The sequence below is a fragment of the Micropterus salmoides genome, unplaced genomic scaffold (genome assembly GCF_014851395.1).
Source record: "Micropterus salmoides isolate LMB-PRFRI ecotype aquatic unplaced genomic scaffold, ASM1485139v1 Ms_hic_scaffold_1, whole genome shotgun sequence".
In the NCBI taxonomy this organism is placed as follows: domain Eukaryota; kingdom Metazoa; phylum Chordata; class Actinopteri; order Centrarchiformes; family Centrarchidae; genus Micropterus; species Micropterus salmoides.
This window is the reverse complement of record NW_024040040.1, coordinates 58566304-58586368: the sequence shown is the minus strand read 5'-3', so window position 1 is coordinate 58586368 and position 20065 is coordinate 58566304. Positions and strand designations below refer to the sequence as shown.

Sequence of the window (20065 nt, the reverse complement as noted above, 5' to 3'; positions counted from 1 at the left end):
AAGTGAATGTGATGTAGAATAAAGCGCTTTGAGTTGTCTCAAAGACTAGAAAGGCGCTGTACAAGTACAGACCATTTACAGCAGTGTAAAGTTATTCTATGCCAGCTGGTGTTGATGCCATTTAAAATCCTCTTTTTATTTGAGCCAAACAAGAAATTGTGAATCTCAAAGTGAATTTGAATTTCTCCCAAAACTGAATATATGTTGGCAGTCTCATTTCTTCTACATTATTAAAGAATGTTTCATTGGTGCTTTTCAAATGCAGTCAATGATTGCTGAGATGTTGTGTACTGATGAACAGGTGAATGAACAATGGACCTGAACCTTGACTTCACCAAGCAGGAGTCAAATGAGAAGAATGAGGGACTGGAAGAAACAGGAGAAGATGGCAAGGAAGATAAAGACAGAAGGAGTCTGAGGAGAGGGGGAAAGCTATACATGTTATGACAGAAATAACACAAACAGGAAATTGGTGTCAACGGCAGAGGAAACCACATCTCTGCACTCAGTAACCACCTTCGTCTGTCACTCTCTGCTCCTCCTCCTCCTCTCTTTCTGCCTCAAAAATCTACATTTTCCATTTACCTCCTTCTAAGACAACAAATCAGGTCAAACACAACTTATGCAAAGCACCTTATGTTATAATGTCAGAGAATCAGATGTTATTCAATCAGTATTTTCAGAAGGTTTTTAATGAATATTTTTCTGACTAATAGTTACAGTGATAGTTGGATCATTCCAATGTTTTGGAAACCACTCTTGTGAGTTTCTCAGTTCTATCCCTGTTTGTCCAGTAGAGAGATTGGTCCTGAATGTGTTTAGCCTAGCTTAGCTAAGACTGTGGGGGGAAATTGCTAGCCTAGTTAAAAGTGAAAAATACACCTTCTAACAGCTCCAAAGCTGTCTGAGTTATATTTGGAGCTTTTGTAAAAACAATCTAGGTACGGATATAACCAAGAGTCATCTGAATGCAGCTCAAAACTGGCAACACCATGCAGTCACTGGGCCCAACAGTTTCTAGAAGAAGTAGCTCTGATGCTAACTGCTAAAACCAAAATGTATGAGCACAATGTACGATGATGGCTACCTAGGGTGTTTCCCAAAATATTGTAAGGTTCCATTAAAACTTCTTAATATAACTTCAAAACTTGCCTTTCATTTTCTAGTTTCATTTAAAAAAACAGCTTCTAAATTGAGTTTAGATATGATACATACATAATATACAATGATGATTGTAAATACTGACTTGTATTAACAGACTTTTTAGAAGATATAAAGGCATATGAAGAGATGAATTATCACATGAATAATGTCTTGATAAGTAATTCCTTGACAAGGGTGATATTCCTGCACAAAGATACAATCTAAAGAAGATGATGTTGTTTTTTATGATGATGATGATGATGATGATGATGATGATGATGATAGAAGAAGCATTTCAGAAGTTGTAGCCACTGTTCCTGGTGGATGAAGGCTCTCTGCTGTCACTGACTGCCAGTCGCTCCAGAGCTAATTTGACAACACACAGGAAGAGCAGCATGATTTAGAGCAAGAGAACGCAGCTGGATATGACTGTATAGCTGGGATAACATGTCTGTGTGTTACCAGGGTAGGACTGTCTCTTTTCTCCGTCATTGTGTTTAAATGCAGCTTTCCCTCGATGGTAAGACACTGAGACAGAGACAAACAGATAAAGGACAACTTATTCTACTGTCAACAAATATCATGTGCAGACTCAAACCATCGTCATTGATTGTCTCTCTATACTCTCTGACGTCTCTACCCTGTCTGCCTCTCAGCTCATGGGGTCTTACTGAAAAATTTTAATCTTGAAAATCACTTCACAAATTTAAAGCGTGTCTTGCCTACAGTCAAGCATGGTGGTGGGAGTGTCATGGTCTGGGGCTACATAATTGCTGCCAGCACTTCATTGAGGAACCATGAATGCCAACATGTACTGTGGCATAGAGCACGATCCCCTCCCTTTGGAGACTGGGCCATAGGGCAGTATTCCAACATGATAACGACCCCAAACACACCTGCAAGACAACCACTGCCTTGCTAAAGAAGCTGAGGACTGGCCAAGCATGTCTCCAGACCTAAACCCTATTGAGCTTCTGTGGGGCATCTAGGCTGCTAGAAATATAGTTTTATATATTCGGTTAATATATCAGAATCAATCCAGTGACCATCTGACTTAAACAAGTCTGACAGTCTGCGTCCTACATTTGTGCTGCAGAAACTAAATACACTTTTAACATGCCGTGAATAGAAAGTGAAAGTATTTTTGCCGGCTTGTAAAAGGGTGATGGAGGCTGCTTTCCAACATGAGCACCAGAGGTATGCATGGCAAATGTAGCGGAGTTAAATGTAGATTACTAGCCCCCAAAAATACTCAAGTAAAGAGTAAAAGCAAAGTTTTAAAAAGAAACATGAAAAGTTGTAGTTCCAAAAAAACAACTTTTTTACTCATTTGCATTACTTGTAAGGAGTTATACCCACCCCTGGTGCTAGAGCAAATAAAACGTGAACTCAGTGTGTGTGTGAGACACTCACCACTGTGACTCTGTGTAGGTCCAATCCAGCGATTCTGCCTCCGGTCTGATACTGAAAACCAAAAACATATTGCAGAGATCATTCAAGAACAAGCCTGATTTTGTCTCTGTCAGAAAGTTGCAGTCATTTGTAGAACTTAAAAGCAATATGTGTGTGGAAAAAAATATCTTTTCAGAGCTTTAGGCAGGAAAAAAGAGAATTGAAGTTGTCTACATGGTGACTGACTGGACAATGGTTCTCCTGGGAGCGGAGAAACCCAAAAACCAAATATGTCCTTTCCTCCTGAGCTTGCTGAATTTTAAGCAGCTCCACACAACTTCCGTTCTATTCTCATCTCTTTTATTCCATTGTGTTGTATTCTGTTGTATCACTCAGAAAGAGTCGTTTGGATTTAAGGCAACAGTCATTCTTGGTCATAATCTTTAATCTGATAATATCTGAGTTCTTAGGCCAGTAAAGTCTGATTGAATGCACACATGAAATGTGTCTATTGTGTGCGTGTGTGTAGGTGTGTGTGTGTGTGTGTAGGTGGGTGTGTTTAGGTGTGTGTGTGTGTGTAGGTGTGTGTGTCTACCTTTCTCACTGACAAGGCGCTGTGTGTGTGTGTTTGTGTGTGTGTGTGTGTGTGTGTGTGTGTGTGTGCTCACATCTCTTCTGCAGGGCTTTGACGGTGGGTCTGGTGAAGCGGATCAGTAACAGGACCAGCAGCACGCAGCAGAGCAAAGCTGTCACCACTTTGTAGGCATGCAGCGGCCCTGGTACATCTGCATGGCCCTCATCTGGAGGGACACACACACACGGGTGTTGTTCTGCTGATGTTGAATTTCTCCTAAACTAAACAGGCTGTGCTTGCTGTGTTTCTGTCCCACTGCTGGCTCCCTGTCTCTGAACATTCACAGCGAGAGAAAGCCATGAATTCTAAGATACTGAGTCAGGATATGTGAGTCTCCTTTTTGTTCTTTGGGCAATTCTTCATCTCTGCTATTGCAGTGTTCCTAAACAGCGACACAGTTGTGTGTTAAGTATGAGCAAATACTTAACACATGAGTATCCACTCATTTATGGTTGAAAAGAGGACTGAAAACTATCCTGTACTGAAAGTTGCATTGGCTGCCTGGCCAGATTCTTAGTCCTGTTTACTTGGATCAGATAGTTTGTGATTTAATTCATAATTTGAGATGGTCCTTCAGTTCTTATTTGGCTCTCTGTGTTAAGACATTATTACACGCAGATGCATTTGAGAAGTTTGGTTTCAATAGATAAAAAATTGGTTTTATAGAAAATCCCATCCATCCTATTCCTTAAGTTCAGATATTGCAAAAAGTATTACTTTGGTATCGATACCACAAATCTAAATTTCCAAGCAATACTATAAAACAGTATAGCGCTAACATGAAAGTGTTACAGTGTGCAGACAGGTTAGCAGTGGTTTTGCATATTATGACAAACCTAGGTAGCGTCTTTAGATAACACAACTCCTGTGGTTAGACACTGCATCATGTTAGCATCTTAAGTATAAAAAGTCTCCTACACACAATGCACAGAGACAGTAGACCAACCTTTGCATTGAACCTGCAGTGTCAAACAGTTGCCCTCCTCTGCTCTTCCCTCTATCATGTTATAACCATTCTGTTGTGTGCCTTCTTTCAAGGACACTGTGTCTTTGCAGCCTTTCTTGTTCACACACACATTTCCCAAAAGACTATGGACTTTTTTATGATTGCTGAAACAGACGGGTGAGCTGGAGAAGGAGATGTTGGAGGCATTATAGAAGATCAGAGAAATGTTTCCTGTGCATCTTATCCATGTGATATTGAAGAGGCCCAGGGCAGGTGGAGGGCTGGTGGGGCTGGAGGTCGGGGCAGTAGTGATTGTTGAAGTGGCAGTGGGGCAGGAACAGTTGATGGCTGTGCTGTTGTTCCAAGATGTTGCTGCGACTGACTCTGGGAGACAGACATCCGTTAGTATGGAGAACACACATTAGCACTCCACATTCATTTGAAACATCTACTGGATGTAAAATATATAGAAATATATATATTAAATATACTTTAAACAAATCGATTGCCTTATTTGTAGCACTGTGTAGAGCACTGTTTACATAGTATGATACTCTAAGAAGAAACTCTAATATCAAACAAGTGCAATAATTCAGACCAGGGACGTGCATAGATATTTTGGGGGGCAGGGGCTCAAGTGAAAAACTTTTCACAATTATTAAAATAATTCCTTTACAAAAAAATGTTAAATATTAACACAACTCTGACTTCCTTACCAATTTATTTTACATTTATTCATTTAGCTGACGCTTTTATCCAAAGTGACTTACAATTGCTATACATGTCAGAGATCGCACACCTCTGGAGCAACTAGGGTTAAGTGTCTTGCTTAGGGACACACGGGTGGATGAATCAAAGTGGGGGATTGAACCCGCGTCTCTGACACCAAAGGCATAGTCTTATTCATAGTGCCATCGCCTCCCCAATTGTTTCATGCTCTAGATTTCTACAAAATAATCAGTTCACATCATGGTCTTCTTGAGTATTCACAAGGTTTATCAGAAGAGCAGGCAACAGCAAAGGAAACTATGCCACAATGTGCATGTTTTCTATGCTACTAGTTTCAAGTATATGTTTAAAATAAATGACTGCACCAAAGAGAGGGAAATTAAAATAAACGATTAAAATAAATTTTGTTTCACAAGCGAGAAAACCTTCAGCTTCACACAGCCAAGTAACATTCTACCGAATTGCCTGAATACAATAATGTATACATCAAATACATTATTATTATTGCTATTTTACACTTACCGTGCGCACTTAGCGCACTTACACTTAGTTTAATTAGCTGTAAACTCAAGGCACTGGTAGCTTAGCCTTTTGTTCATCACCACTCACTACCAGCCAAGAAAAACCCAACTAGGAGAGGAGCTGGGAGGGGCTGCTGCCTGCCTGTCTGTGTGTGTGCTGCTGCGCCGAGGAGCGCAAGAGAGAGGGAGGGTATCAGAACAATGTGTCATCGCCCGACCTGATATTTTGACTTTTTATTCAGTTCCTTGTTTTATTCAATAAACATATATATATATATATATATATATATATATATATATATATATATATACACACAGGTATATATGTGTGTGTGTATATATATGTATATATACACACACACACATATAGTATAGTATTTTTTTTTATAGTAGTAGTATTATCATGGTATTGTAAAAACATGCCAAAAAAGATTCCAATGTACTGATACACACACTGAAACCATTTCAGCAAGCTTTATATTAAAAACTACAAATACAATTACCATTTTGTTTGCATAAAAATAAAATAACAGCAAATACCTTTTTTAAACAAGTGTGCATTATCAAGATTTTATATTTTATTTTATATAGGTAATACAATGATGCCGTGGACAATTACATGAAAACAAATAAGTCTTAAGAAGACAGTGATAGCAAGTGCAATGACCCCAACAACTGACATAAGCGTTTCTAGATAGGCTGGTTGGTTGACTAAACTGCGTAACGTGTTTTCATGTGCAGTGGACGAACAACATGTAGCCTTTCTACAAGAGCAACACTGAGAGCAGTTTACACGCTGTTAGCATGTCAGACAGACAAACCAAAGCTAAAAGTTAACTCACCCTGCGTTCACTATCAATCAAGTTTCCCTCAGAACTCTCATAAAAAGTAAAATATGATCGGACTTCAGAGTGACTGAAAAATCTCTGCAGCGTTGTCTTCCGCCGTGTTGTCATTGACCCAAACAAACCCACGTTGCAACCTGCGCGCCTGCTTCTGGGAGACGCTGGACAGTGTTTGCCATGAGATTATAACAGCGCAGTTAACAGTACCCAGTTATCATGGTAATTAAAATGTGGACGGTAATAATAACCGTCTGGAATTTTACCATGGTTTACCGTTAAACCGGTAATCGTTTATATATTTTCATACAATATTTCATCCCTTTCATACAAATATGTTTATATATATATATATATATATGTATATATGTGTGTGTATATCATTTATTTAAAAGAAAAAGGGCACTTTCTCTGAAGGAAGAAAAAGGGCAGGTGCTCAAGCACCGTTTGATGTCTATGTGTGTAGTGCCTGATTCAGACACAAATGCAAAAAGTTCAAAAATCATTCAAAGTCATTAAATAAAGAATAAAGAGACAAAAGAGAATACAGTAATACATAGTCTGGTGGTAACATGACAAAGCCTAAAACATTCTTCAAATTTAAGTCTTTGAAACTTTACGTCTGTGGGCTACATCTGCAGTCTCACAATCTGTCTGGTTCCAGTTGAGAATTAAATGAATTCTGGTTAATCATTGTCTTTGTTATTGAATTTACTACACTTTAGGATCAGTGAATATATTAGTACCGTGTGTGTGTGTATACTTCCTCTGCCATAGAGCCACACATGTTCCTTCATGAACACACCACTGTAGTTTACTCTGACACATCGTCCTGCTGCCCCAAATACTCACTAGAGCGCCACATGTGGATTCAGAATTCCTGAAACTACAGCGAGCAGCTGTTTGAGGAAATTACTCAGCGTTTTTATACATGAAACTATATATTTACGTCTTCAGCAGGAACCAATAGGAAGTAAGAAGGCTTGGATTCCCTGTGAAAGACTGGTTTAAACCTTGATCACAGCTAGAGAGTCATGTAGCCTGTCAAACGGTAGAGCATTACAACAGTTTATATCGATTTGAATGTTTGATGTGCACAAGTAATGGTTGTGTGAAAGCCAACTAAAAGACCTAGCAGATCTGAGAAGCCATGTAAAGTGTTTTTCCTGATTATACTTACATACTTTTACTTAAGTAACATTTTCAATGCAGTACGTTTACTTGTAAAGGAGAATTTTTACAGTGAGGTATTAGTGCATTTACATGACAAAGTCTATATTTAAGTCTATATCATACAGACAACCAGTGCATTATTGATCCATTTTAAATATGTAATCGTGGTTCAACTTTAATGTGTTTCATTTCTTTTAAATTCCCCTGAAACCCTGTAAATGTGTTCACATTTTGCACTTTTTTAATTTCAGAATCATAAATAAATAAAATAAAACAATATACATAATTCACTGAGGAGCCCGTTCATGCCCCCAGTAATATATATATTTTCTAAAAAATAAAACCTGTCACATCTCTTTCAGTTTATTGATGCTGTGAACACCACAACCCCTGCTATTCAGCTCCGCCGCGTTTGGGCGGCGGCACAAGTTTCAGCAGGATGGATTTCAAAGCCTCTGCAAACAGTACTGAAACTATCTGCATCGCTAGATACCACTACGGGTAAATGTGATAATGTTTTTATTTTTATTTGGATAAACCAATGTTTTAAAGTGAACTATATGAAAAGATCTACAGTCCAGAAATGAATTCTGTAATCTAGAGTGTCACTGTGGTAATAAAAATAACATTGTCAAGTCAAGTTGAGCCACTATGAAAAACTATCTGCTCTTCAAACAAGTAAAAAAGACCTGGCCAGCCTGATATAAGCAATAAAACTTCAGAATTTCAAATTGAAGACGCTCAAATAAAAAATTTTTGATTACACTTATTGATAAAAATTACTTTATATAACACAAGCTACCTAGACCATACTCTATAAATATTCTATCATTGTGCTACAGTTAAGGATGAATTTCAAACCTTGAAATTACAGGAGCATTCTGTAGTTTGGCATGTCAGACTTGTATGGGCTTTGAGAAAATTGCTGTGTTACTTTTGTCCCAAGTTTCAATCGTCCCATCTCTCCACTGTCTAATTATAAATTCTACAGAACTCCCCAGCATCCCAGTAAGTCAGCACGAACAATACAGGGATCCTGAAACTGAATGGAGGCCGTTGGTTTTGCTTCAACATCGGAGGGGACACATATTAAGCAGGGGGTGTCTGGGGGTCCTCCCCATAAAATTTGTTAAAAACTTAATTTCCTTCATTTTGGTGATTTTTTTGCACCACATTCTACATTTTCTGCATCAGTTTATGGATGAAATGTTTTTATAAACACAACATTCAGATGGCAGGTATCAATTCAAAATCTAAAACTATAACAGAATCGAATGCAGTAAGAATCTCAAGCATTCTGTGTTGCTTTTTGTTTGTCCTGTAGTTCAACTTTACTTATGTCTCATAAGGGACTCATCCCTGCTGAGTCAGCACGCATGCAGTCGTGATTTAGTCTTCCCTCCTCTTTGTGTCTTTATGTGGAGTAGTAATCTCTTTAAATGTGTATGTGGCACCTTTTCACCTCAATTAGAAATGAATTCATTTTAATTCAGTTAGAAACTCCTGGACTTTAATAGCTCCTGTGTTTTAAGTGCGAAGACACAGTGCTACTGGTCAAAGGACAGACGCCACACTGCAGTCCACACTGTTTGCAAGTGGAGACTTCCGGGAATACTATCACAAATGACTAGAAGCTGCCTGTTCTAATACAGCAGTATTCTTCAAATATAACAACTTCTTTCTCATAATGTCACTTCATTCTCCAAATCTCAGATTACTGTTATTACTATTATTGTGTCCTAACAGTGGCCATCGTATTGACAGACTATAATTCCGCCTTTTGGTCTCTGTTAAACTTGTGCTAATTTAAGGCAGAATGTGTACCAAATACATTGACTAGACGCTGGCAGACAACATATATTTACATTTTTTGATCAAAACAATTCAAACAATACAGTGGTCGCTGGATATCGGCACGAACATCCACCCAACTCTACTCTGCATGTCAGAATGTCTTGAGTAGTTGGTATTAGATATTAATTTATAATTAAAGTTAGTTTGAAATCCAGATAGACAGTATAAATATAAAACTATGTAACTAAATATAGGTACATAGTTTTTGCAGTGTAGTTGTGCAGTCTGTCTCATGCTGTAGATATAAAAGTATCTCGGAGGTTATTGCGATTAGGTCTATTTGTAAAAATCCTAATTTTCCTAGTTTTCCTTAAATTTTCCCTGCATGAACTCATCAAAACAGGTTTGTGTTTTGATGGATCTGGAGCTGATAATGAGAATGTGTGTGCCTGTGGAGGTGTATTTACTACAGATATGTGACTGTTTGGGAGCGGTGGGGAAAGCCTGTAGACATGTGGAGTTTGATTCCTGTTAGCGGTGTATTAGTTGTGAATTCAAACAGTAATCTAGATGTGTCTTATTGTCTCACCAGTTTCACGACGAAAAGCTTTAAAAAATCTAATCATTGAAACATTGAAATTATTCAATATTTGCCTAGTAAATAATGCTTGAGTTAATGATTAGAAATACTAGTTTGAGTATGATAAGAGATCCACGACTTTGAAATATCATTATTTGTGGAACGGTCTCATGGTGACAATCATTCTGCCCTACCACGATCGTCTGGTAAACAGTAGACTTATGGGCGTTCATTTTACAAAGTAATCTAACTGAAAGGTGCTCTGGCATGTTTGATGTCACGCATCAATGTGAGGCCTTGAAGGACAGAAGTGCCAGAGTTGGCGGACAACTCTTACAATGTGACCTCTGTCTCACTGAAATCAATGAGGGACCTGCTAATGACTGAACAAGGCTTTACCTCTAACCAGGCAAACTACAGGTGTGAAGTCACCATTTCTCTGTTCATAAAAATGATAAAAAAATAATTTGATCTGGGGAGACTAGTTTATGTAGTTTTTGAATACATGGGCACAAACGAGTAATTCATGATTTTGTGTTGGATACACCTTCTTCAAAGCAGACAGTTTGACCTGTCCGAGCAGACGTAATGAATATATACTGACTATATTGACTGTTCCATCTTGGTGAGCAAGTTAAGTCATGTCAGTGAGCCACTACACAGTAGCATGGCATTGGTAGCAGAACACTTAAATGGATGTAGTCCAGTTCCACCTGGTGACTGAGTCCAAATGTGTGCCGTGAGGCAGGTCTCTTTACTGTGGTAGAAGTTATACAGACCAGGCTTTCCCCTTATCGAACCAGCTGAGAGGCCTCTAACTGTCTGAGACGACATCACTGCGTGCATCGTGAAGTTTGAATTGCTAACCTTCACCTTCCTAAATTTTTGCTACCACATTTCCGGAACTGAGCACTATGTGAATTAAACCCGTATTATATTTGGATGCAGCCAAATATTCTTCAGGTGATTTTACAGCCAAAAGTGAAATTGGTTGGTAGAACTAGGAGCCACACATAAGAAAACATTTTACTACATAATCACCATGAAATGACTTGAAGCTAGCAGCCCTCAGGCTAGCTTGACGCCCTGAACTGGCCATTCAACAGGGGTTTGGCACCAGCTGGTCAAAATATCTCAACCCAGCAGCAGCTTGAAACTGCTGCTAGGTTGAGACATTTTGACTAACTGGGAAAGCTCTCGGCCCACACTGGAAAATGTACAAATGGGCACACGTTTTCCTCATGTTTGTATAATTTCTGCGTATTGGATGTATCAAACTATTTTCTGCTTTGTCTTACATATTGTGCTCTCCTGAGAGTTTTTATCTTAGCAGTAGGCTACTGCTGCTAGTTTTCTACAATTTAATATTGTATGACTTTTCAGTCAGTTGAGTTCAGGCCTAGAAACATCACAGTATATCAGTGGGTTAAGGCTAGCATCATACCAAACTAGTTTATTTGCCTGGTTCTTCTATTTTTCAATAGTCTATATCTCCCAGAAAGAATGTGCACTTACCAGCAGTTGTGAGTAAAAGAGCAGAGATGGTCACAACAGTCCTGATATCCATCACAGTAACAATGTGCAGGAAGCAGACGGCCAGGCAAGAGGGGAACGACGACAAATCAGATCAAGACGCCAACAACAGAAAAAGTGATGAGAAAGGAAATGGTGCAGAGGTGTAACATTTTCTCTCTCTCTCTCTCTCGCTCTCCATACAGTGAATCACATCATCCCCGGCCTGCTGCTGCTGCTTGTGCAAAAGTGCAGATTTCCTCCCTTCAAAGCGAGCTGGGTGCAGAGAGGCAGAGAGGGGTGGGGAAAATAAGAAATGATGATAAGAAGGGAGGAAGGAGGAAGAGGTAGGAGGAAGAGGTGAAGGGAAGAGTTAAGTGACTCTAGACTGAATTCACTTTTTTCAACATGTTTGTGAGTCACGAGCCTTGGCTAAGTGAAAGAGTACAGGAGGACACAGGCCAAGGGATGAAACGCAGCGTGCATGATGAAGTGCGTGTTTCTGATTTGGCAAATGAAATAATCAAACTGAAATGAGACTATAACAAACTACTTACAAAATAAATGTTCTTTTGCTCACTTACTACATGTTAGCAGTAGTTAAGGTTGCAGTGGTATTTTCATGTTAGGAAATATGTTAAGTGCTCCTGGTCCTAATTTTGTCAAGTGAGATTGTTTTCAGTGTAAAGTATTTTTCCCTTTCACTAATTGGATTATGGTTTGGTTATGCTGTGTATACGGCTTAAAATTCAGTATATGGGCATGGTTGCTGTGTAAGTTTTACAAAGTGGGATTCAAAAGATCATAAGTTGAGGTCCCATCTACTGCGACTACTACTAAAAAAACCTTATTCTGTAAAAATGACCACAGTGTTCAGTGGTTCACTGTGTCATAAGAGGATGATAAAGAGGGGATGCTCAGGAACATCCTGTCATTCACTTTTTATTCCCCCTTCAGTAGCTTTAATCAGAATCAGCTCAGTGTGTGTGCACAAGAATGTGTTGTGAGCTCGTGTAACTTTTGTTAATGGTAGCACAAGTTGGATTCAGTAATCAGTCAGTTACACTGCATTAGCTAACATTAACCAGCATAAACAAGAGTGGGATTCATTGGTTCTAAAATCTACTCATCATATGTCAGAGGAAGCCACAGTAACAGTGTTTCACAGGATCATATATATTGGGCAAATATAGAAAAACCTCCACATTTCACTGTAAAGATCTCTATATGATCCTGTCAGACAGGGTGGAATAAGAGGATTTTAACAAACTGCTGTGTTCAAGCTCTTCATTCATTTTATTTATTTTATAAGGAAGAATAAAAAAGAGAGACCTGGCCAAGGTAGCAGCCATACATAAACACAACATATTAAAATGCTACATACAATCATGACAAAATTCACACAAAAAAAAAAAGAAAAAAAAAATCTATTCAAACACAATTGCCTCTCAGGAAAAACAACCACATGTCTCCTTCACCACATTCTTTATGACGCTCTTAAATTTATCATTTGATATACACGTTTCTAGTTTTCATATGAGCAGACAATCCAAGTTTCAGATGGAAATATTATACAATATACATTTCCCCCAAATTCAACTCACATGTGACATCCTGTGTGCTTACAGAGCTGTGTGGGTCTGAACGACGTTTGGAATGATTGGCCCAGAGGCATGATGCTACAGAGAGGCCCCTGTGATGATGCTGACATGATTGAAACAAACTTCTCTCACTACTTTTCTTTTATAAGTTCAAGGCTTAGCTCACACATATAGAGTTTTATTATATTCATTTATTTTTATATATTATTATTTTGAATTTATTTTTATTTAAAAAAATTTATAACTGTATTGTTTTTGATTTTCATTTCCTGTTATGGACTTAAACGTTATGTGATCTAAATTGAAATACCTTTACAGTACAGTACGCCATTGTTGTAAAAAGTATATGTATTTTTAATAATGCATACAGATTCTCTGGGAGTGTATCTTCTACAGTGTCATAAGACACTGAGTAAGTTTTATTTACGTTTCATCACAACCACTGGACGTGAGCTGAACCTTGCTATGTCCTACTCACTGTAAAGCTGTAATGGGAAACGCTGAAGAACCTAACCTTATATTAGATATATCATTTTTAATCATTAGTTTGTTATATATATTACTAGTTTGTCTTTTTATATATTTTGCCAAATTGGATGGTGACATTGTTTAAGAATTTTGGCTGCTTCTGTGATCATAAACTGAAAGTCTTTGGGTTCTATTTTCTGACATTTTATGCACCAAATAACTATTATTTTCTAATGTATTTTTTAATAATATATACGTATATACACATATTTACATATATATGTATAGTGTATTTGTTGTTTAAAAAGAAAATGTATTAAGTATACAATAAAGCTTATATCTTTTAAAATTTTATTCATACACACCACCTGTAATGCAATGGCCTGGTGATATGCGTACATTTGTCTAAAAGAATTGTATTGTCAGGGTTTTTTATTGGAATTCTATTTCAGAATAAATACTTTATTTATACACAGGTGTGTGCAGGTATGCAATATGAACACTGTAATGTGCACTGTAATAAGACGAGTCTATTAGACCCAAGAAACAAAGGCTCTTGAAAAAAAGGGTTGAAATGTTGAGGGTCACGTGCACCAATGCAGCAGCACAGTAGAATCTGTTCACCACCTGAAAGCTCTCCACACATTCCACGCTGCTCCTGCTCCCACCGGGACTGATCGCTGTCTCTAACATGCTGCAGCTCGATGAATGAAATGCTCAGTTCCCAGTAATGAACTGAACCATGTCTGCTCATTTATGATAATATAACACCTGCAGCCTCCAAAATGGCCACTCATCAGCGCAGGTTTGCTACCTGGCGTGATATCAAAAAATGGAAAGAAAAGTTTTATTAAAGTCTGGATTTTAATGTGGGTAAGCTAATACTAAACGTACCATGATGCAAAGCTAATACTAAACATACCATGATGCAATGCTGCACGCTGATGAAGTAAGTTTCCAGTATTTACCACTCAGTGTGTAGAACCTTGTGTTTTTGAATTTTAAACACATCATGTCCTGCTTCTGCTACGAGTGAAGATCTTGTCCTGACTCATCTCAGGTTTGACTTCACACAGCGCTCTCTACTCCATCACCTCCATCACTCTCGTTTTCTCTCATCCTCCGCCTCTGGTTTACGGAGCCGTAGAGACGACAAAAGCCCCGCGCACTTTCACCTCCTCCTCCTCCTCCTCCTCTCTGCTCTGCACAATCACTTCTCTTGTCAGGAGAGCACAGCATTTGAATTGACTGAATTTTCGAAATGATGTGTGTGCAGTGACGTTTCTGCTCACAGGAATGACGACAGCAAGCAGCTCATACATCTACAAGACATTAACTGACACATATTCATAACATGGGGGATCTGGACCCCAAAAAGGGGCTGTGAGGTGAATCTATGTGGGCAGTGGGTTTTAATTATTTTTCTGTCCTGTCAACTTTCTAGTTCTTCCTGTTCAGACCTCCAAAAGATTTATTCTGCTTTGACTGAACTCTTCACGACTTAAGAGTCAGGCATCCTGTGAGGGATGAGGTTGAGCATATGTTACTTTATAGTACAGAGTATAGAAACTTTCTGCTGATAATTTTGCTTTTGCTTCTAGTTTGTAAAGCTTAATATGTGATGGTCTCCCTCAGCCCCCTCTGCTGATAAACTGAAAGTCTTTGGGTTCTATTTTCTGACATTTTATGGGCCAATTGATTACTAAAGAAATTCAGAAAAGGGTTCTACAGTGCGACCATTTTCTCGCATATGCCCCTAAAAATAGATGTGTGCAAACCGGAAAAGTAATTTATGAGCACAGTGTGCCGCTGCTCATTGTTTACAAACTACAAGCCCTACATCCCACACGCCGCAATGCGCCAATCACAATAGAGTTCCCCTTCGAGGGAACTCGAACTGCGTCGGTGACGACACTATGGGAACGCCTCTGGGCGTGGCAGGGCTGAACTATGAATGAAACTACTCCAATCCTATTGGTGTTACTAGTAACGGTAGTGTGTGATGGCGTAACCGGAGGGGGTATATAAGCACGCCGGCACATAGGACACATTAGCTTCTTTCTATTCAGCAGGCACTCTGGCATGTTTGGAAGCTCCATTTTCCTACCTGACATCGAGACGAAGCAGCAGAAGATCATGTCAAAGCGATTCCGACAGTGTGTCTTTCCATGTGAGCGTTTCATCACAGAGAGTGATGCGTATGGATGTGCGTCTCATGCCTGTGGATGTCGCATGCTCAGGCGGCTCTCGAGGGGGCTGCCTGCGACCATTGCGAGGCCCTGCCCCTGAGGTTGCTGAGCTCTCTTTTCCTAGAGGATGGTCTGATGCGCTCCCCCCGTGGCACAGGCCCCGTGGTTGCTGAGGCGTCGCGGCGGCTCTGATCCTGGGGATCACAACGCGAGATTGCCGAGGGTGCCGGAACGGCTAAGGCCTTTTTCTGGTCCTCGTCCGCAGAATCCTCGTTCCAGCGTGCACACGATGGCTGTCTTGCAGGCATACCAGGCCGATCTCCTTCGAGACTGTGACGTAGGGGGAGGTCCTTCTGAGGAGGACCTGACAAAGCTACGTAGAGCGACGGGCTCTCCGCGTGACCAAGGAAACGGCCCGTTCAATCAGCCGATCCATGGCGGCTTTGGAGGCTACGGAGCGCCATCTGTGGCTCAACCTATCAGGCATCCAGGGGAAGGAGAGGGCTTTTGTCCTGGATGCGCCCCTCTCGCCTTCTGGCCTGCGAAGTAGTGAATGCTGTCGTCAGCAGGTTCCAGCACGCCAAAACTCAGGGAGAGGCGTTTGAGCGATTTCTCCCCTGCCGGTCAGACTCCAGGACCGAAGGGCAGCAGCCGGAACACGACTGGGCTCACAAACCGTGCTTCACCGGCGAACCTTCCCTGGCGGTCCTTCGCTTCAGGGCGCCACCGGGGATTCCCGCGGGACACCGGCCACCAGCCCCGAGGGGCCAGGTGTTGGGACAGGAAGTCCGCTCTCTGCTGAAGAAAGGGGCCATAGAACTAATTTCCCTGCCAGTCAGAGAAGCCAGCTTCTACAGCCGATACTTCCTGATTCCCAAGAAGGACGGAGGATTACGTCCGATTGTGGATCTGCGGTCCCTGAACCAATCTCTGAGGAGATTCAGGTTCAGGATGCTTACCATCCCAGCCATCATCAGTCACATCCAATCCGAGGATTGGTTTGTCACGATAGATCTGCAAGACACTTATTTCCACATCTGTGGTCCCAGCAGAGACTGCTGTCCCTCAGAGCAATGTACATCCCTGGAACCCAGAATCAAGGAGCAGACCTGCTGTTGAGAGGTCAATGCTGACCATTCAAAGGAAAGAGCCCATGGTGTCTTTTGTGTACGATCTTCTGCATCTGATATGGAAGACGTATTACTTCAGCAGAAAATCCAAATGAGAGCTCTATGGCCTCGGACAAGAGCTTGGTGTGGATATTTTCACACTATCTAGAGTCAAGGGAACTTGCTGGATCCCCCATGTCAACAGAGTTTTCCTGTGGCACAGATAAGACAAGGACCTTGCCACTGACGAAGGCCAGTACTTGTTCTGCAGCACACGGAGCACCTGGCTGTAGCATCAACAACAGCGGAAGTTTAAGGATGGGCAAAGAAGATCAGTTTAACACAGTAAGTAAAAAATAGGTTCAAGCCCAAATCTACTTTTAGAATCAAGTAATTTACAGGTGGCTAAGGAATACAATTTTAACCAACACCTTTATTGTATTATGCCATTTTCTCTCAGATATGTTTGAGGAGCTATCCTCACTTAGCCTCACTCTGCAAAGGAATGACCTGATCCTCCCTCATGCCACATCAGAACTGAGGAAGACAGTGACCAGACTGGAAGCAATTAAGTTCAGGGCAAAGGCAGGAGGCATGCTGGAGAAGATCCAGACCATGCTTGCTCAGCAGCAGGGTGATGAGCGCAGAATCCAGGTGTGTTAGGATGAGAGTTAGGATATAAAAGAAGACAGTGTGAGAATCAGTGTACTCCTAGTGTTGAATAATTCCTTGTTGTTTCTTAAGTTGACATAAATTGACATGTTTGCTGTAGTTTATCTAAAACTCGCCGTGCTGTACAAGTGCTGTATTACTCAGAAGTGTTTGTAGTGTAGCCATTGGGAGAATGACTGTGGTCTCGCTGGGTAAAGGTGTTGACCACTGCTGTTATTCTTTCAATGTAAGGTTTGACTACTAAGTGTTTTATTCTTATATTCTGTGTGTTATTCATGGACCTGTGCCTTTACAATGTGTCAACATGAGCAGAACAGCTGCTCAGGCAGCGCAGGCAAAACCTAGCCAACCGTAACATACACAATGGAAGTAAGGCACTTGCAGCAAGTCACGTACGCCAGGCCTGAGATCATGGCAAACTGTGGCCAAGAATGAGATCATGACACATTGTGATTAATGGCGCCTGGTACTGCAAGGTACGGACAGGTACTGCATGAAACCAAGCTTTGCCCTGCAGAATCCAAACTTTGTATGAGACATGGCACACTCATGGTTGGCATTGTTGAATCATGTTATGCATTTATCAAGTATGTTATTCCTTATTAATTCTTTTAAAGTCTTTGAGCTTTAATGGTGTCAAAATATGCCTGTATAACTTTTAAAAAATACGGTGAAGCAGAAGTTGAATCATATTGGTGAATTTCTAGTCCAGTAATAGTCAAAAATATAAAGAAGGATAAATTGTAACAGAGTTAAGGTGTAACACCCACTGGGAAGGTGGAGTTTAAGGTGAATATAAGGTGATGTTCGCTGACCACCAGCTTAGTTCCATCCTGAGACCTGCAGGGATGTTACTCGGTTTTTACTTGTCCTTTATTGGAATAAACTCTTGACCGTCTCCAGTGAAGTTTTTGACTACACAGTTTTTGACTAAAAGAAGAAAGCTAATAGAGTAATTTTATTGAGTTCAATATGTTGGTTAGGGTAGGGACCAGGCCTTCCACTGGCCCGGGCCTGTCCTTATTTCCGACCCGACACTAGCACAATAAAAATGTTTGAGGATAAGGAGGGAAATGCAGTGCAGTATTTGTTAGACAGACAAACTGCCAGGCACTACATTTTGTGTGTGTGTGTGTGTGTGTGTGTTATTTCTGTTAAAGGGAATAACATGGAAGGGAAATCTGAACGGCTTCCCAGACCTCACCAATCCCCAGCTGAAGCTACACATGGAGGCAGCCATCACAATCGCCGTGGATAATCTCAAAGCCAGGTTTGGTGGTTTGATTCCACTGGGGTCTGGACGCCCCTCACCCAGTGGAATCTTTCAGAGTTTTAAACCCCGACTCATGGCCAGAAGACCAGGCCAGCCTTCTCATCTTTGGTGATGATAGTGTGACAGACCTGGTAAGGCATTTCAAAGAGCCACTGGAGAGGTAAGAATGCCATGTGAGAGATAATGTTAATGTTTGCATATTTGCAAACTCACTTGCTCTGTTCAATCCTGCAGATCGGGTGCAACATGGCTGCCATCCAGGATGAGTGGCAGGTGCTGAAAATCCTGGTCAGCCACAATTTCAAGGACAAATCCTACAGTAGCCTGTGGGAAACCATGTTGACAAAGGACCCCTACAGGCACGATTACAAGGTAGGCCAATATTTCTGAGTGTTTATGTATAGTATCCTTCTATAGTTGATTTAGGTAAGTTAATCGTAAGAATTTATATTAAATGGAAAGATATCATCTTCCTAGAATATACTGGAGTTGGTGGAGCTTATGCTGGTGCTGCCCATTTCAGCTGCCCAGTATGAGCAAGGCTTCTCTATCGAGGACTTTGATCCCACTCCTGCTGTGGACCGCTGACCTCTAAGCGTGCCAGATGACCAACATACAAAAGCAGCTGGACAGCCGATATCCTTTGCGTAGACATGGATGCTGAACAGCTATAGTTTGTTTTACGCTTATTGATGCTCAGTAATTGTAACACTCAATCTGTGTTCCAACTGTGCAATGTGTTTGAAGAACAGATGCAGCTAAGCGGCACCAAAGTTAAGAACAAGTGTCGTTATGTGTAGATTTCTAATGTTAATATTAATATGTAAATATGTAGCGGCATCCCACATCAGACTGTTGAGATTTTGTAGCATATAACTGACTGTGCAGAATTCTGTGCAAGGGCAGTCATATAGACTGTTTTTATGTAATGCCTGTAAGAACACAGAAGTGATGGATTGATGATGTGCTAAGAGGCAGAGTGGTACACATTTCACATTTCTTCTTGGTTTCATAACTTTTCTCTTTAAGGAGAGAAAACACAACTCAGGAAGAACCAAACATTTAGTTTACTATCAGTACTTTATAATTTTCTTACACGTCAATGTTGCATCTGTTACAAAAGCATTACAGCAAATAATTGGTTACTGGAATGTTAAACTGTAAAATTTTGCTGTATCGCTATTATACAACTATAAGGGTTTTCCTACTGTTAACCTTCATCAGGATTAGTTTACAAGCAAGTTAAAGAGTTGTAGCATTTCTGCTGGCAGGTGATCTATTTCCACAGTTTGTGAGATGCACAAAAATTTAAAGGACTGTACAGGGTATCCTGTCATTTTTTTAAATTTTCAGAATCAGAAGGAGCTTTATTGCCAAGGAGGAATTTGCTGTGGTGATGAAGTGCTACACGTAGACAAACATACAGTCAACATAAATAAATGTAGAAATATATAAATATGGAATAGAAGAACAACATTTCAGATATA

The 20065-nt window shown here is 40.3% G+C and overlaps 1 protein-coding gene across 1 annotated transcript; it reads right to left on the bottom strand.

Moving 5' to 3' along the window:
• Positions 1-672: 672 nt before the first annotated feature.
• LOC119914300 lies at positions 673-11507 on the bottom strand. Its single transcript, XM_038733523.1, has 6 exons — positions 11270-11507; positions 4116-4499; positions 3204-3335; positions 2557-2607; positions 1606-1671; positions 673-1509 (listed from the first exon to the last, which is right to left on the bottom strand). Exons 1-6 carry the CDS (start codon positions 11319-11321, stop codon positions 1439-1441), a joined length of 756 nt encoding a protein of 251 aa, XP_038589451.1. The 5' UTR covers positions 11322-11507; the 3' UTR covers positions 673-1438.
• Positions 11508-20065: the final 8558 nt, after the last annotated feature.